At 35.6% G+C, this 20,292-nt stretch overlaps 1 protein-coding gene across 2 annotated transcripts in view; it reads right to left on the bottom strand.

Moving 5' to 3' along the window:
• The window catches only part of RGS7 (regulator of G protein signaling 7), a gene marked incomplete at both ends in the record, with an annotated part of 646,678 nt that overhangs the window by 92,776 nt on the left and 533,610 nt on the right, over positions 1-20,292 (bottom strand). The window contains 3 exons of one of the 2 annotated variants that reach the window (XM_079698482.1): positions 10,036-10,117; positions 10,224-10,300; positions 11,159-11,223. The exons of the other annotated variant lie outside the window; for it this stretch is intronic. Of the exons in view, the coding sequence (XP_079554608.1) occupies positions 10,036-10,117; positions 10,224-10,300; positions 11,159-11,223 (224 nt within the window). The remainder of the gene's footprint in view (positions 1-10,035; positions 10,118-10,223; positions 10,301-11,158; positions 11,224-20,292) is intronic. 2 annotated transcript variants of the gene reach the window in all.

Below are 20,292 nucleotides of genomic sequence, written 5' to 3'. Positions count from 1 at the left end.
TTGCTAGAGTTCATCAGTGAACTAATCTGGGCTGTTGCTTTCTATTTTGGAAGTTTATTTCTTATAGATTCAATTTCTTTAGTTGAATAGACTTATTTTTAATAATAGATACAGGCTTATTCATTTATACATGTAGGCATATTTATATTAACTGTTTTCTTGGTGAGTTTTGGTAGATTGTGCCTTTCAAAAAGTTTGTCCATTTCATGTATGTTTTCATATTTGTGGGCATAGAGTTGTTTACAATACTCCTTTCTTATTTTAATGTCCATGGGATCAGTAGTAATGGTCCCTCTTTTATTTCTGATATTAGTAATTTGTATCTGCTCTGTGACTAGAGGCTCATCAACTTTACTGATTTTTTCCAACAACCAGCTCTCTATCAGATTGTATTTCTCTATCAGTTTTCTGTTTTCAATTTCATTAATTTCTGCTCTAATTCTTATTTCTTTTCTTCTGCTTAATTGGATTTAATTTGCTGTTGTTTATCTAGTTTTCTAATGTAAAAGTTTAGATGATTGATTTTAGATTTTTCTAACATATGCATCAATGCATATATGTATAAGTTTCCAAGCACAGCTTTCACTGCATCCACAAATTTAGATAACATGTATTTTTATTTAGTTTGAAATATTTTAAAATTATTCTTGAAACTTCTTTTTGACCCATATGTTATTTAGAAGTGTGCTGCTTAACGCTAAGTATTTTGTGGTTTTCCATCTATGTTTCTGTTATTGATATCTAGTTTAATTCCACTGTGGTCTGGGAATACTTCATATAATTTCTATTAAAAACCTTTTAAATTTAGTAAGGTGTGTTTTGTGGCCCAGAATGTGGTCTCTCTTAGTGTGTTCCATGGGAATTTGAGGAGAAGGTGTATTCCGCTGTTATTGGGTGCAGTATTTTATGATATCAATTAAATCTAGTTGATTGATGGTGCTCTTCAGTTCAATTATGTCCTTACTGATTTTCTGCCTGCTAGATTGGTCAACTGCTGACAGAGGTGTGTTGAAGACTACAACTGTAATGGTGTATTCATCAATGTCTCCTTGCAGTTCTTATCAGTTTTTGTCTCATATTTTGATGTTCTGTTGTGCACACACATTACATCATAATTTGACATTATGTCTTCACGAATGATTGATCTCTTTATCATTACATAATGTTGCTCCTCATCTCTGATAATTCTCCTCACTCTAGAGCTGGCTTCATCTGAAATTAATATAGCTACTCCACCTATCTTTTGACTAGTGTTAGCATCCCTTTACTTTCTCCATTGCTTTACTTTACTTTTAGTCTGTACTTCTGTCTTTATATTTAAGGTGAGTCTCTTAATATATAATTAGGTCTTTTTTATTCACTCTGACAATCTCTGCCTTTTAACTGGTATATTTAGGCCACTGCTGTTTAAAGTGATAGTTTTTATAGCTGGATTAATATCTACCATATTTTTTATTGTTTTCTATTGATATTTGTCACCATTGCTCAGTTTCTTTTTCTTTTCTTTAATTTTCTGCCCTCTATGTTTTTGATTGAGAATTTTTACAATTCCATTTTTTTCCTCCTCTCTTAACATATCAATTCTACTTCATTTTAAACTTTTCTAAGTAGTTGCCCTTGGGTTTGCAATATACATTTACATCTAATCCAACTACTCTTTCAAATCACACAATACTACTCCATTCAAGTACCTTATAATAGATTATTCCCAATTCCTTCTCCCTTCTGTACCTTATAACACTGCTGTCATTCATTCCACTTACCCTTAATCTATAATCATAGAATACACTGTTGCTATTATCATTTGAACCATTTTTAATTAAGAATAAAAAATAGATCTGAGTTTCTGACTTATTTCTTTCTTTCTGAAGACATTCTTTCTGCATTTCTTACAAGATAAGTCTCCTGATGACAAATTCCCTCATTTTTTGTTTGTCTGAGAAAGCCTTCATTTCTCCTGCACTTATAGAGGATAATTTTGCTGGATATAGAATTCTAAGTTTTTTTTTTTTTTTCTTTCAACACAAAATATTTCACTCTTCTCTCTTGCTTGCATAATTTCTAGAGAAGTCTGATGCAATTGTTAATCTTGCTCCTCTGGCTTCTTTCAAGATTTTCACTTTGTCTTCATTTTCTGCAGTTTGAATGTGATATGCTTAGGTTTAGATTTTTTGATATTTACTCTGGTTGGTACTCTCTGAGCTTCCAGTTCTCAGTTTGGTATTAATTTTTGGAAACTATTGGTCATCACTGCTTCAGATATTTCTTCTCTTCCTTTCTCTTTCTGGTATTCCTATTACATGCATGTTACACCTTTAGTAATTATTTTACAGCTCTTGGATATTCTATCTTTTTCACTGTCTTTTTCCTCCTTGCACTTGAGTTCTGGAAATTTCTATTGACATTTCTTCAAGCTCACTGATCATCTGCTTGTCTGTGTCCAGTCTATTGATGAGCGCATCAAAGGCATTCTTCATTTATGTTATGGTATTTTTTTATTCTAACATTTCCGTTTGATTCTTTCTTAGAGTTTCTGTGCTTATGCTTATAGTGTACCTCTATTCTTTATTCTTTTATGCTTTTCACTTCCTCCATTAGCACATTCATCATACTTACTTGTTTCAAGTTCTTGGTTTGATAATTTCAGCATTTCTGCCATATTTGAGTCCAATTCTGATGTTTAATGTGTCTCTGAGCTGTTTTTATTTTCTTTTACTGTATGTGCAATTTTTTATTGAAATCAAGACATGACGTACTGGGTAAAAGAAACTGAGATAAATAGGTGTTTATTGTGTGGTTTTATGTATATCTGGCTAGGGGTAAAGTGTAATTATTGTTTTCTTTTGCTGTATCAGAGGCTAAACTTTCATCTGGTTTCCTTGTTTTTGTCTTCCCAGTTGTCTTTGGGTTTCCCTGAGGCTTCTTAAATAAGGCCTGAGATGTGCAGTTCTTTCCTTTGCAATTCCCTGTTGTTATTTAGGCTCTGTTAATGTTGTGGTAAGGTGTAGGGGGAGGGGAAGCATCCTATAGTCCTGTGATTAGGTCTCAATCTTTTAGTGAGCCTGTGCCCCAGGGCTATGACCTTTACAAATTCCTCTCAGATTTTTTCCCCCTCATTTTGGTAAGACCAGGATTGAAGTTGGGTATTTCCCTTCCCTCATGTTGTGGCTCTGGTACAACCCTGATCAGTTTCTCTTAAAGGCAGGTCTTGTTAAGAAGAAGAGAATATCCTGAGTGTATTTCAAAATAGTTTCTCTTCCCCTTCCCCTGAGAGATGTACAAAGGGATTTTTCTTCAAACTTCATTGTGAGAATCTGGTAGAGTTCCTGGAGGTAAAACTCACAAAAATGTGTGTTGTCCCCTTAAGACTCAGCTCAAGTCTGTCTAGTCTGAACTTCCAGCAATTTGTCGCTTACAGTTTAGGATTTCTTACCCCAGCATTGGTTCCTCAGAGGTTTCTGCTCTTGGGCTTCTGTTCTGGTAAGTTGTATTTGCCTGTCTGTCTCTCCAGTTTGGGGACTAACAGTATTTTGCCCAGTGACCTCATTCTGAGATGAATCTAAGAAAAATTGTTGATTTTCACTTTATTCAGCTTTTTTTCTTATTATGAGAACAGGAGTGACAACTTCTAAGTTCTTTATATGCTAGACTGGAAGTCCTGATTCACTTTTTAAAACTATTATTGATTTTTCTTGCTGTATATCTAAACATTCATTAAATTTTAATTTTAAAACAGATTAGCAAAAGAAAATCAACAGAATTTCAACACTCATAAATAACTATTGTTGATATTTGTGTATATATCTTTTCAGTCTTTTTTCTACACATGTCTGCCTGTCCCTCTATCTTTCTATCATCTATCTATCTATCTATCATCTATCTATCTACCTATCTATCTATCTATCTATCTATCTTTCATCTATCTATCTGTCATCTATCTATCTACCCATCTATCATCTATCTATCTATCCAGTTACCTACCTATCTACTTACTTATGTCTCTCTCAACAAACAAAGAATTAAAATGGGCCTTTGGACCTAAGATGGTAAGATTGTATGCAAATATATGGTTATGATATTACCTTTTAAAAATTCTTTGCAAACTTAATAGGTAAAAATATAAATGTTTTCCATTACATTTTTTACTTCTTTGACATTTTCTCATTGATGTATGAGTTCTATATATAACAAAATATTACTCTTTTATTATATATAATACCATATGATACACTATCATTCACCTTGTTTTTCTATTTTATTTTGAGGTCTGCTTTGCTTTTGAACCTAAATTAAAGAGATTGAGTTGATGGTTTTGTGTGATAAACAAAAGTCTGGAGTAACTTAAGTTGAATCATGAACATAACAAGTTAGTGAAAATAATAAATTGAATATCAAAATTATGGATAAAATAATGGAGTAGTAACACTGTGGACGTTAATTTAACATCAGTATATAATGAAATCCTCTACTCTCACATAATAGAATACTAATACAGTAATGAGAATAAACAAACTACAACTACATGCAATAATATGAAAGAATCTCAAAAGAAGAGGTTGAATATAAAAAGAGTGATATTAATAATTCCATTTATATACAGATTAAAAGTAGGCAAATTTATCTATGGTATGAGAAGTTACCATTGACCTAGGGAGTAGTGACTGGAATGGTCACTAGTGATCAAATCCTGGTGATTTGGCTGTGTTCATTTCATGAAAATTCATTGTGCACTTATGCTTTGTGTAGTTTTCTGTATGTATGTTATACTTTAAAAAATTATTGTTGAGCAGGACTTCCCTGGTGGTGCAGTGGTTAAGAATTCACCTGCCAATGCAGGGGACACGGGTTTGATCCCTGGTCCAGGAAGATCCCATATACTGCTGAGTAACTAAGCCCATGTGCCACAACTACTGAAGCCTGTGTGCCACAACTACTGAAGCCCGTGTGCTGCAACTATTGAAGCCCACGTGCCTAGAGTCTGTGCTCCGCAACAACAGAAGCCACTGCAATGAAAAGCCCATGCACTACAATGAAGAGTAGTCCCCGCTCACCACAACTAGAGAGAAAAAGCCCGTGCACAGCAACAAAGACCCAAAATAAAATCTAAAAATTAAAAAAAATTATTTTTGAGATATAATTGACATATAACATTATTTTCATTTCAGATGTACAATATAATGACTCAATACTTGTATATATTGTAAAATGATCACCACAATAAGTCTAGATAACATCCATCACGACACAGTTATAAATTTTTTTTCTTGTGATGCATATTTTTTAAATTGACTGTCTTAGCAACTGTCCAATATACACTTCGGTATTATTAACTATAGTCAACATTCTGTACATTACATCCCCAGGACTTACTTCTTTTATAACTGGAAGTCTGTACCTTTTCACCCCCTTCACACTATTTCTCCCACCCTCCCAACCCCCTGGCTCTGGCAACCACAAATCAGTTTGTATGAGTTTGTTTGTTTCTGTATCTATGAGTTTGTTTTTCAGATTCTACATATAAGTGAACTCATACGGTATTTGTCATACTCTAACTTATTTCACTTAGCATTATGTCCTCAAGTTCCACCTACGTTGTCACAGATGGCAAGATTTCATTCGTTTTATAGCTGAATAATATTCCATTATATATGTGTATATGTATGTACAAATATATACACAAACACATACATACGTACATACAGGCACACCTCATTTTATCCACTTTTCTTTATTGTGCTTTGCAGATATTGCATCATTTTACAAATTGAAGGGATTTGTGGCTACCCAAGTAAGTCGGTCAGCTCCATTCTTCCAGCAGCATTTGCTCCCTCTGTGTCTCTGAGTCACAGTTTGGTAATTCTCACAATATTTCAAACTTTTTCGTTATTATTATATTTGTTATGGTGATCTGTGATCTTTGATGTTATTACTATGACTTGCTGAAGGTTCTGATGATGGTTAGCATTTTTTAGCAACAAAGTATTTTAAAATTAAGGCATTGTTTTTTAGATGTAATGCTGCTGGACACTTAATAGACTACAGTATCATGTAAACACAACTTTTATATATACCACCAAAATTTTGTAGGTGTTCAGGAACTGAACCTACAATATTGCTGAGGTATGCCTGTGTCCCACGTTTTTTTAATTCACTCATCCATCAATGGACACTTAGGTCACATCTATGTCTTGGCTATTGTAAATAATGTTGCATTGAACATGAGGGTGCATATATCTTTTGAAGTTCGTGTTTTTATTTACTTTGGATAAATACCCAGAAGTGGAATTCTATTTTTAATTTTTTGTTCGTTTGTTTGTTTTTTGTGGTACATGGGCCTCTCACTGTTGTGGTCTCTCCCATTGCGGAGCACAGGCTCCGGACGCACAGGCTCAGCGGCCATGGCTCACGGGTCCAGCCGCTCTGCGGCATGTGGGATCTTCCCAGACCGGGGCACGAACCTGTGTCCCCTGCATCGGCAGGTGGACTCCCAACCACTGCGCCACCAGGGAAGCCCTATTTTTAATTTTTTGAGAAACCTCCATACTGTTTCCATAGTGGTTGTACCAATTTACATTCCCACCAAGAATTCCCAGTGCACAAGAATTACTTTTGCTTCACATCCTCACCAACAGTTGTTACTTCTTCTCTTTTTAGAACAGCCATTATAACCGGTGTGAGGTGCTATTTCATTGTGATTTTGGTTTGCATTTCTAGTATGTATGTTATACCTCAATAAAAATTTTAAAAAGACCTGTACCTTGACCAAATACCAGGTTCCCTCCAACCCCCAATAAAAATGTGTCAAGGTGGTGCCTGTCATAGTGTATCTGCAAGAATATTTATAATTGTGGTCTTGTGCTTTATAGTTTGTGGTATAAATAATGTACCCCCACAGTACTGTCTCAAAGTACTGTCTCAGTGATCCCACCAGGTCACTGTGGATTTCCAAGGTGAGAGGAAAGGTGATTCATTCTATATTGACTCCACCTTGCAGTGCACACATCTGAATGTGCCCAGAATTAAATTGGCCTAAATTCCCTACACTACATCTCTTTAGATCAACTCTCAGTCAGTGTTAACTCAATGGTGGGAAACCTTTCACAATGAATACGTATAAAAAATCACCATATTGTACAATTTAAATATCTTACAATTTAGTTTGTCAATTACACCTCAATAAAGCTAAAAAAAATGTAACAGACAAACAAAACAAAAACAAAGTCTGTGCAAAGGATATAAACTGGCTCCATAGTAGGGCTGTGTGGAACAAATTTGGTTGCTTTTCACCCCTCGGACCCAGAGCATCAGCACCATTCTATTTTGAAAGGCCAGTTCACTGGACTTCTTTTTTTTGCTCCATGATGATAGTATTTTAAGAATCTCATTGCTCCTTTCTATTATTGGGCTTCAGAATCACTCTGATATAACTCAATAGGTTACAAAAACTTTGAATCTTATGGAACTCCTTAAACTTCTTATGCAAATCTATAACCTCTTCTTCAGACACTTTTAAACTCCAAATTTTAATGTATTTTTGTGTGCATGTGCCCACACACACAACACACACACACACACTTCACCAGACTGCTCCAAACTAATTTATTCAAAGAAAAAAGATTTACAGAAATGTATTTAAAATTTCAGACAAACTCCTGCTCTTCAAAAGACCATGATCTGATATTATTAAAACAAGTACTAGGAAGTTAGCATCAATGAAACCCTTCAGCAGTGTGACAAACAGAATTTTTACTTCAATTTAACTAGTTGCTCAAATTCAATTAATATAGACCAAGAATCCATTAGCCCTTGAAGAGGCTTCATAAAAGTATCAAAACACTAAATACACAAGTTAACCCAAATCCCAAATTATCTTTGACATTTGCTATAATTTGGGGTATTTCCCCTACTATCATCTTGAGTAGTTAGTGTGTGGCAATTCTGTCTTGAGTCCTTGATAACTGAAGAGTCCTTTTCAGTGTTATGACCTTAATTTTTTTTTTCTGGAGTAAACACGGACATGCTTAAAGAAGCTAAATTTATTTCATAAAGGTATTAAATGCAATAAAATGAGTATACTGTGTTAAGTGACGTCATTTAAAAATACTAAATCACACTGCATATATTTTCTACATCTCTAAGTTCATGTAATATAATATTTTACATTAAATTTAAGTATACTTTAAAGATTCTGAGCTTGTTTTTGAGATTTCCTCTTCCCTACTACACTTCTGGCTAATAGTTTCCAACCTATTTTAACTAAATAAATGGCAGCATCAAGCCAGATCAAATCAAAGCAAACCAAACAAAATGCAATGTAGCACATCACCTTTACTTGAATTAGTAAAAGCTTTATAAGGATTAATTGCTCTCTGCTACATTTTTTGGAAAGGTTTAACAGTAGGGTTATGCAAGAAGAAATAAAATGAAAAAAAATTCAACGAATAGTACTGATAGGATAACTTCATTTCTGTTTTTTGAAAATAAAGATACTTTATATAGTAATAAAGCTAAAGCAGTCCAGGAAAATATAAATTGTGTTATGAATCTATTAAATCTGAGTAGAGATTTTTATTCTAATGAGAATATTAATTTCTACACTTTAAAAACTTGTAGTAGTGTGTTCATATTTTCGTAATAAGAGTTTTTCAAAACCAAAATAAAAATAAGGACACTTTTTGGAGGTATGGTTATCTTAGAAAGCTCTTCTTATCATTGCTTAGTTAACACTACAGCCAATGAATAGAGATATAGCTTATGCATTTTGCTGGGGAAATAGCCATTAAAAGCTCTCATAGCGTCTTGCTGCTAATGTCCCTGCCAGCATCATCTCTGTATTAATTCTCACTAAGGACCCAGAACTCTAAAAACCAGATACGAGGCAGGACCTGTGTGTCTGACATGGCCTCCAGACAAGTGTCATCACTTCACATGCACCTGGGACCACTGCAAAAAATTTTTTTTCTTTTTAAATGGGATACAGAGTTGTAATGTAAAAAATAAATAGTTGAAGGTAGGGTTGGATTAGGTGCATTCCATTCTCAGAGGCATACAGATAGCCCAAAGCTCTATTTTTTTCCCTCTAGAAAATAAACAATAACCAAGTATTGCATAACATGTTCATTTTAAGTGATATAAAGCCCCTCATAAGCATCCACAAATTGAATAAGGGACATGGAACTAATGGCTTCAGGGTGGTTTCTACCTCCAGGTGCTCCTTGGGATGACTTTCTAATTGAAAGCTTAATGAGGGGTACAGCAGGGGACCCCTTGGAGAGCACTCTTATGTGCTCCTTGCTCTGTGGAGACACAGAGGTCTGGAGCCTGACTTACACTGGTTAGAGCAAAAAACAACTGTGAACATGTTCTGCTTCCAACAGGGCACATAGAAGGCAAGGGACTGGCTGGGTAATTCTTGGGGGATGGAGCAGGGAAGTGTGTTGAGGTGAGATCAATCGACATGCTGGGAGAACATGAGTTTTCGCTGTAGAATGGATGCCCACATCCATTCTAGGGGAGCCGGCATGGAGTGAGTCCTCTTGGGTTGCCAGGAGGATATAGGCCATCAAAGTTAAACTAGGCTAGAGATGGGCCACCAGATGTCCAGGGGCATAAAGTGGAGAAACATGAGAACATAATGTATTAACCAGTTTCTAGAGATGGCTTAAAACAAACAAACAAGCAAGGAAAAATCCTACTTCATATCCTTGCAATACTTATGCATGTGGCCTCACAATGCATAATGTAGATCATAAGCCATGCAAAACTGCTTTGTTGCAGTCTTCTTTCTTTCAAGTGTATGAAAGTATCAAGCACCTCAAAAGCAAAGAATGAGCAAGCAAGTAATGTCATGTTAGAAAAATGTATAGTTTTAAAAAATATTATACTATTATTGAACTTTAGTCATCTTACACAAAAATTCTTAAATAATTCACCAAGACTTTGGGACAAGTGATGGAGTTACTGCATTCTGCATTCTTCCTTTACTTTCCAAAGGCTGAGATTATGAAGTTAGACAACGTTGGTGCGCTTGCTTACCACGGGTCTGTGTACGTCCCAGAATGCTCTCTCCTGACTATCAAGGATCTTTCTTTCAATCTTGTCTCTCTTCTTGTCCACTCTGTTAATATCATAACAATGAATAATAAGTAGTGTTAATTGTAGTGCCTCTCTGGACAGAAGGCCACAACTTGGACAAATCTTCCAAAAGACTCACAAGGACTCACTTTGCTTGTGCTTCTGCTTGCATAAAAATGAACTCCCACTTCCGAGCAAATGCCCTCTGCAGCCTGGCCAAGCTCTCCTGAAAAATATACCACAGTGAAGACATTCTGGTGCTCAGCTTTACTACTCCCTTCTATTTTATCTACCATATGTACTTACCAAAAAAACAAATCAGAATCTCTAAAGGAGTAAGTGTACTTGGAATGATAAGTCATGCTCACTGAATGCAGCTAATACTCATATTAACAGTCACAGAGGACACAGGAAAACCTATTATGAATATTAATATTGGAGAATATAACTAAAAATCAAAAATACTAAACTCACCTAATATAAAAAAGTGCTCAAGACTAATCCATTGGATTTTCCTGTGCTCAGTTTACTAAGGATCAGTAAAGCAATACTCTCTACTACTGATTCAATCAGTCTATCCAGTTCCTGAGAAAAATGTAAACCCTCAGCCCCCTACTACCCACTTGTAGACAGTGCTTCAAATTTAGTAAATCAGAACATAGCAAACATCTGAACAAACTACATGAGATTAATTTAATCTGCTGATGGTGACCAACATAAAGGTTTTGCAAAAACCATTTTCCCAGTGTAAATGCTCTATAATTCTCTAAGTTTGGATATCTTCATTATATACAGCATATATATACATATATATAAGTTTTTACATTTAAGTCAATTTTAGCAAATAAGATATGCTTCCTCCTTCTTCTCTGAGTTTGTGTATTTAGAATTTCACCATGCTCAGTGTGAATGATGAGAGGAAGTAAGCAAGTAAGGGATATGTTAAATCATTATGCTGCCCTTCCCTGGAAATCTGATCCCTAAGATCCATGAATGTAGAAAGTTAAGAGTGCCCAGAAATGACTGTAGGGCTTATTCTTGCTCATTTTATACCTTTCTTTGTCAGGAAGTCCTTGGTACTTACAGCTTCATAGTCGGCTAGCTCCAGCCTTGCTTTGTTTTGCATTGTTCTTTTGCAGAGGTAAACCGCTGTAAGGGAAAAAAAATCAATCATCTCTCACCTGCTTATTTACATTGAGACACTAAAAATAAAAATAGAGCATATAAACCAAGACATGTTGGTCTTTGTCATTTTTCCCCAAGTTGTAATTTTCTCTTTTTATCTTTTTTTTGGACAAAATAAATAATCTGTAACATCATTACTGAAATTCAAACATAGCGGTAATATAAACAGGTGTTATAAGAAAATAGATATGTTTAGAAACTTGGTAACCATTTCCTTTATTTCATTAAATAGTTGTCACAATTTTAGTTTCCTCAAAATATAAGGGGAAAAAATAAAGCCTTTTCAATAAAAGATCAAATGAATGTTAAAATCTGGATATACAAATAACATGATTTTTTAAAAAAGAATTGCATGAAGAGGGAATCACTATTTGCATATTCAATTATTTCTGTATTCTACTGTCAACTGAAATAATTTATTAATGTAAACTGAAGGCTTCTTAGCATCTTCTTTGTTGCATTCCACAAGGATCAATCATCAATCAGTCATTTTGTCACTAGGAGATAGGAGAGTATAACATCTGACCTAACTATAATCCAATAACCTTTTAATTCAATTTTCCTTGAGGACTCTGTTTTCTCCATTACCAGGCAAAGTCCATCTGGGAAGAAGATTTACAGGAAAAATGACAGACAGAAAGAGGACGTTGACAGCAGCTTTGCCATCAAACAGTCAAATTTCTTCAGTGATTTCAGGAATATTAGTGACTCTCATGTTAATATCAAGACACTCAGAAAGGAGGAGATGAGATGTCGAAGTAGAAGGACTGGAGCTCTCTCACAAAATACCAAAATCACAACTATCTGCAGAACAACCACTGACAATAAAGACTGTAACCTACAAAAGAAGATATTCTACATCCAAAGACAAACAGGAAGCCATGATGAGAAGGGGCGTTTTCACAATATAATCAAATCTCATACCCACCAGGTGGGCAACCCACAAACTGGAAAACAAGTATATCTCAGAAGTTCTCCCACAGTAGTGAGACTTCTGAGCCAGATATCAGGCTCTCCAGTCTGAGGGTCTGGCATCAGGAGGAGGAACCACCAGAGAATTGGGCTTTGAAGGCCAGGGGACTTGAGTGCAGGAGCTCCACAGGACTGGGGGAAACAGACACGCCACTCTTGAAGGGTGCACACAAGGTTTCATGTACCCTGGCGTCCAGGACAAAGCAGTGACTCCACAGGAGCCTGGGCCAGATCTACCTGCAAGTCTTAGAGGGTCTCCTGGGGAGGCATGGGTGGGCTGTGGCACATGGTGAGGACAAGGACACTGGTAGCAGAGGGCCAGGGAATATTCATCAGTGTGAGCTCTCAAGGAGGCTGCCATTTTGGCACTGAGACCCAACCCCACCCAACAGCCTGCTGACTCCAGTGCTGGGACGCCTCAGGCCAAACAACCAACAAGGTGAGAACACAGCCCCACCCATCAGCAGACAGGCTGCCAAAAGTCGTCCTGAGCTCACAGCCTCCTCTTAACACACCTGTTGACATGGCCCTGCCCACAAGAGGGACAACACCCAGCTCCCCCCACCAGTGGGCAGGCCCCAGTCTCTCCTACCAGGAAGCCTGCACAAGTCCCTGGAAGAACCTAACCACCAGGGGGCAAACACCAGGAGCAAGAGGAAGTACAATCCTGCAGCCTGCAGAAGAGAGACCACAAACAGAAAGTTAGGCAAAATGAGATGGCAGAGAAATATGTTCCAGATGAAGGAACAAGATAAAACCCCAGAAGAACAACTAGGTGAAGTGTAGATAGGCAATCTACCTGAAAAAGAATTTGGAGTAATGATCATAAAGATGACCCAAGATCTCAGAAAAAGAATGAAGGCACAGACCAGGAAGATAAAACAAATGTTTAAAAAAGAGGTAGATAATTCAAAGAACAAAAAACAGAGAGGAACAATAAAATAACTGAAATGAAAAATATACTAGAAGGAATAATTAGCAGAATAAATGAGGCATAAGAACAGACATGTGAGCTGGAAGACAGATTGGGGGAAATCACTGCCATGGAACAGAATAAAAAAAAAAGATTGAAAATGAATGAAGACTGTCACAGAGAGCTCTGGGACAACATTAAATGTACCAACATTTGCATTATAGGGGTCTCAGAAGGAGAAGAGAGAGAGTAAAGGACCTGGGGAAATATTTGAACAGATATTAGGAGAAAACTTCCTTAACATGGAAAAGGAAACACTCACTCAAGTCCAGGAAGCACAGAGAGTCCCATACAGGATAAAACCAAGGAGGAATATGCAGAGACACATATTAACCAAACTAACAAAAATTAAAGGCAAAGAGAAAATACTAAAAGCAACAAGGGAAAAGCAACAAATAACATGCAAGGGAATCCCAATAAGGCTATCAGCTGATTTTTCAGCAGAAACTCTACAGGCCAGAAGGGAGTGACATGATATATTTAAATGATGAAAGGAAAAAAACTATAACTAAGAATACTCTACCCAGCAAGGCTCTCATTCAGACTTGAGGAGAAATGTAAAGCTTTACTGACAAGCAAAAGTTAAGAGAATTCAGCACCACCAAACCAGCTTTACAACAAATGCTAAAGGAATTTCTCTAGGCAGAAAAGAAGAGGCAACAACTAGAAAGAAAGAAACAAACAAAATTACGAATGGGAAAGTTCACCAGTAAAGGCAAACATACAGTAAAGGTTGGAAATCATCCACATGCAAATATGATATTAAAACCAGCAATCATGAGGAGAACACAAATCCAGGATGTTGGATATGCATTTGAAGAGACCTGCAATTTGAAAAAATCATATATATATATATACACATATATACATATATATGTGTATATATATATGAATATATATATATATATAGCTAAATAAAAACCACATGGGAACCTCACTCAAAAATCTACAATAGATACACACACACAAAAGAAAAAACATAATAAAACACAACACTAAAGATACTCATCAAATCACAAGAGAAGAGAATAAAATAGGAAGGGAAGAAAAAAGACCTACCTAAAGAAATCAAAAACAATTAACAAAATACCAATAAGAACATACATATTGATAATTACCTTAAATGTAAATGGATAAAATACTACAAAGAAAGGCATAGACTGGCTGAATGGATACAAAAACAAGACCTGCATATATGCTGTGTAAAAGTGACCCATTTCAGATCTAGGGACACATATAGACTGAAAGTGAGGGGGTGGAAAAAGATATTCTATGCAAATGGAATTAAAAAAACAAAGCTGGAGTAGCAATACTCATATCAGACAAAATAGACGTAAAAATAAAGACTGTTACAAGAGGCAAAGAAGGACACTACATAATGATCAAGGGATGAATCCAAGAAGATGACAAAACAATTGCAAATTTATGTTCACCCAACATAGGAGGATCTCAACATATAAGGCAAATGCTAACAGTATTAAAGGAAAAATCAACAGTAAAAGAATAATAGTGGGGGACTTTAACACCTCACTTACATCAATGGAGAGAACACTCAGACAGAAAATCAATAAGGAAACACAATAAGGCCTTAAATGACACATTAGACTAGATGGCCTTAATTGATATTTATAAAACATTCCATCCCAAAGCAGCAGAATACACATTCTTCTTAAGTACACATGGAACATTCTCTAAGATAGAACACATGTTGGACCACAAAGCAAGCCTCTATAAATTTAAGAAAATTGAAATCATATCAAATATCTTTTCTGACCACATTGCTATGACATTAGAAATCAACCACAAGAAAAAAAACACAAACACGTGGAGGTGAAATATTATGTCACTAAACAATCAATGGATCACTGAAGAAATCAAAGAGAAAATTAAAAAATACTTAGAGACAAATGACAAGGAAAACATGACAATCCAAAACCTATGGGGTGCAGCAAAAGCAGTTCTAAAAGGGAAGTTTATAGCAATACAGTCTTACCTCAGGAAACAAGGGAAATCTTAAATAAACAACTTAAACCTACACCTAAATCAACTAGAGAAAGAAGAACAAACAAAACCCAAAGTTAGTAGAAGAAAGAAAACATAAAGATGGGAGCAGAAATAAATTAAATACAGACTAAGAAAACAATAGAAAACATCTATGAAACTAAAAGATGGTTCTTTGAAAAGATAAACAAAACTGATAAACCTTTAGCCAGACTCATCAAGAAAAAAAGGGAGAGGACTGAAATCAATAACATTAGAAATGAAAAAGGCAAAGTTACAACAGACACCACAGAAATACAAAGGACCATAAGACAGTACTACAAGCAACTATACACCAATAAAATGGACAACCTAAAAGAAAAGGACAATTTTGTAGAAAGTACAATCTCCCAAGACTGAATCAGGAAGAAATGGAAAATATGAAGAGACCCAATCACAAGCACTGAAATTGAAACTGTGAATCACAACAAACAAAAGGCCAGGAACAAATGGCTTCACAGGCAAATTCTATCAAACATTTAGAGAAGGGTTAACATCTATCCTTCTGAAACTATTCCAAAAAATTGCAGAGGAAGGAAAACACCCAAACTCATTCTATGAGGCCACCATCACCCTGATACCAACACCAGACAAAGATATCACAAAAAAAGAAAACTACAGGCCAATATCACTGATGAACATACACACAAAAATCCTCAACAAAACACTAGCCATCTGAATCCAACAATACCTTATAAGGACCATAAACCATGATCAAATAGGATTTATTTCAGATGTGCAAGGATATTTTAATATCCACAAATCAATCAGTGTGATACAGCACCTTAATAATTTGAAGAACAAACATCATATGATCATCTCAATAGATGCAGAAAAAGCTTTTGACAAAATTCAACACCCATTTATGATAAAAACTCTCCAGAAAGTGGGCACAGAGGGAACATACCTCAGCATAATAAAGGAGGTATATGACAAACTTACAGGTAACATCATATTCAATGGTGAAAAGCTGAAAGCATTTCCTCTAAGATCAGGAACAAGACAAGGATTTCCTCTCACCACTTTTAGTCAACATAGTTTTGGAAGTCCTAGCCATGGCAATCAGAGAAGAAAAAGAAATGAAAGGAATCCAAGTTGGAAAAGAATAAGGAAAATTGTCACTGTTTGCAGGTGACATGATACTATACATAGAAAATCTAAAGATGCTACCAGAAAACTGCTAGAGATAATCAATGAATTCAGTAAAGTTGCAGGATACAAAATTAATACACAGAAATCTGTTCCACTTTTATACAACAACAAAAGATCAGAAAGATAAATTAAAGAAACAATCGCATTTACCATTTCATGAAAAATAATCAAATACTTAGGAATAAACTTACCTAAGAAGACAAAATACCTGTACTCCCCGAACTATGAGATGCTGATGAAAGAAACTGAAGATGACACAAACAGATGTAAAGATATACCATGTTCTTGAATTGGAAGAATCAGTATTGTCAAAATGACTGTACTACACAAGGTAATTTACAGATTCAATCAATCCCTGTCAAATTACCAATGGCATTTTCCACAGAACTAGAACAAAAAAATCATAAAATTTGTATGGCAACACAAAAGACCCTGAATAGCCAAAGCAATCTTGAGAAAGAAAAACGGAGCTGGAGGAATCAAGATCCCTGACTTCTGACTATACTGCAAAGCTAGAGCAATCAAAACAGTATGGTACTGGCACTAAAACAGAAATATAGATCAATGAAACAGGATAGCAAGCCCAGAAATAAACCCATGCACCTATGGTCAATTAATCTATGACAAAGGAGGAAAGAACATACAATGGAGAAAAGACAGTCTCTTCAATAAGTGGTGCTGGAAAAACTAGACAGCTACATGTGAAAAGAGAAATGAGAAATTTCTTTAACACCATACAAAAAACAAACTCAAAATGGATTAAAGACCTAAATGTAAGACTGAATACTATAAAACTATTAGAGGAAAACATAGGTAGAACACTCTGACATAAATCACAGAAATATCTTTTCTGAGCCATCTCCTAGAGTAATGGCAATAAAACCAAAAATAAACAAATGATCATCTCAACAGATGCAGAAAATTATTTTGACAAAATTCAACACCCATTTATGATAAAAACTCTCAAGAAAGTGGGCATAGAGGGAACGTGCCTCAACAAAATAAAGGCCATATATGACAAACCTACAGGTAACGTCATACTCAATGGTGAAAAACTGAAAGCATTTCCTCTAAGATCAGGAACAAGACAAAGATTTCCACACTTTTATTCAACATAGTTTTGGAAGTCTGAGCCACAGCAATCAGAGAAGAAAAAGAAATAAGAGGAATCCAAGACACCAATCCATTAGAGATCTAAATGGAATACTGAATACTATAAAACTCCTAGAGGAAGTAATAGGTAGGACAATTTTTGACATAAATCGCAGCAATATCTTTTTGGATCCACCTCTTAGAGTAATGAAAATAAAAACAAAAATAAACAAAGGGGACCTAATAATCTTATAAGCTTTTGCACAGCAAAGGAAACCATAAACAAAACAAAAAGACAACCCAGAGGATGGGAAACAATATTTGCAAATGAAGTGATGGACAATGGGTTAATCTCCAAAATATACAAACAGCTCATGCAACTCAATATCAAAAAAACAAAGAACACAATCAAAAAATGGGCAGAAGACCTAAACAGACATTTCTCCAAAGAAGACATATAGATGGCCAAAAAACACATGAAAAAATGCTCAACATCACTAATTATTAGAGAAGTGCAAATCAAAACTATAACAAGGTATCACCTCACAGTATTCAGAATAGCCATCATCAAAAAATCTACAAACAGTAAATGCTGGAGATGGTGTAGAGTAAACGGAGCCCTCTTGCACTGTTGGTGGGAATGTAAATTGATACAGCCACTATGTAGAACAGTGTGGAGGTTCCTTAAAAAAACTAAAAATAGAACTACCATATGATCCAGCAATCCCACTACTGGGCATATACCCTGAGAAAACCATAATTCAAAAAGAGTCATGTACCAAAATGTTCATTGCAGCTCTATTTACAATAGCCCGGAGATGGAAACAACCTAAGTGTCCATCATCGGATGAATGGATAAAGAAGATGTGGCACATATATACAATGGAATATTACTCAGCCATAAAAAGAAATGAAATTGAGCTATTTGTAATGAGGTGGATAGACCTAGAATCTGTCATACAGAGTGAAGTAAGTCAGAAAGAGAAAGACAAATACCGTATGCTAACACATATATATGGAATTTAAGAAAAAAAAATGTCATGAAGAACCTAGGGGTAAAACAGGAATAAAGACACAGACCTACTAAAGAATGGACTTGAGGATATGGGGAGGGGGAAGGGTAAGCTGTGACAAAGCAAGAGAGAGGCATGGACATATATACACTACCAAATGTAAAATAGATAGCTAGTGGGATGCAGCCGCATAGCACAGGGAGATCAGTTCGGTGCTTTGTGACCACCTAGAGGGGTGGGATAGGGAGGGTGGGAGGGAGGGAGATGCAAGAGGGAAGAGCTATGGAAACATATGTATATGTATAACTGATTCACTTTGTTACAAAGCAGAAACTAACACACCATTGTAAAGCAATTATACTCCAATAAAGATGTAAAAAAAAAGAGATTATCATACTAAGTGAAATAAGTCATACAGAGGAAGACAAATATCACGATACCACTTATATGTGGAATCAAAAAAAATGATACAAATGAACTTATTTACAAAACAAACTCACAGACTTTGAAAACAAACTTATGGTTACCAGGGGGAAAGGTGGTGGGGAGGGATAAACTAGGAGTTTGGGATTAACATATACACACTACTATATATAAAATAGATAATCAACAAGGGCCTACTGTATAGCCAGGGAACTCTATTCAATATTCTGTAATAACCTATATGGGAAAAGAATCTGAAAAAGAATGGATATTTGTATGTGTATAACTGAATCACTTTGCTGTACACCTGAAACTAAGGCAATATTGTAAATCAACTGTACTCCAATATACAATAAAAGTTAAATTAAAATAAACAAAATATGACCAACCAAAAACAAAAAAAGTTATTCAGAGCCCTCTGGAAAATCTCATTTCCATAATATTTTTGTAATTTTCCATAACATATGGTATTTGAGTCTCATAAAATTCAAGATAAACTCTATCAATTCTATGGTACAGCCACTATGGAGAACAGTATGGAGGTTCCTTAAAAAACTACAAATAGAACTACCATATGACCCAGCAATCCCACTACTAGGCATATACCCTGAGAAAACCATAATTCAAAAAGAGACATGTACCAAAATGTTCATTGCAGCTCTATTCACAATAGCCCGGAGATGGAAACAACCTAAGTGTCCATCATCAGATGAATGGATAAAGAAGATGTGGCACATATATACAATGGAATATTACTCAGCCATAAAAAGAAATGAAACTGAGCTATTTGTAATGAGGTGGATAGACCTAGAGTGTGTCATACAGAGTGAAGTAAGTCAGAAAGAGAAAGACAAATACCGTATGCTAACACATTATATATGGAATTTAAAAAAAAATGTCATGAAGAACCTAGGGGTAAAACGGGAATAAAGACACAGACCTACTTGAGAATGGACTTGAGGATATGGGGAGGGGGAAGGGTAAGCTGTGACAAAGCGAAAGAGAGGCATGGACATATATACACTACCAAACGTAAGGTAGATAGATAGTGGGAAGCAGCCGCAGAGCACAGGGAGATCAGCTCGGTGCTTTGTGACCGCCTGGAGGGGTGGGATGGGGAGGGTGGGAGGGAGGGAGATGCATGAGGGAAGGGATGTGGGAACAGATGTATATGTATGACTGATTCACTTTGTTATAAAGAAGAAACTAATAAAAAAAAAACTATCAATTCTAGATGCCAAATAAATCCATTGGATAAAGAGTGTCAAATATCATTTTTTGTAAGGCTAGCCCTGGAGGATCTCTTATAAATACAACTTTTGCACTAATCTGTGCCACCTTCAGTTTTTGATAATGAAATCCAGCTGA

Source organism: Hyperoodon ampullatus (assembly GCF_949752795.1).
Source record: "Hyperoodon ampullatus genome assembly, chromosome: 2".
NCBI lineage: Eukaryota > Metazoa > Chordata > Mammalia > Artiodactyla > Ziphiidae > Hyperoodon > Hyperoodon ampullatus.
The sequence above is the reverse complement of the archived record's forward strand: the minus strand, read 5'-3'. Positions and strand labels throughout refer to the sequence as shown.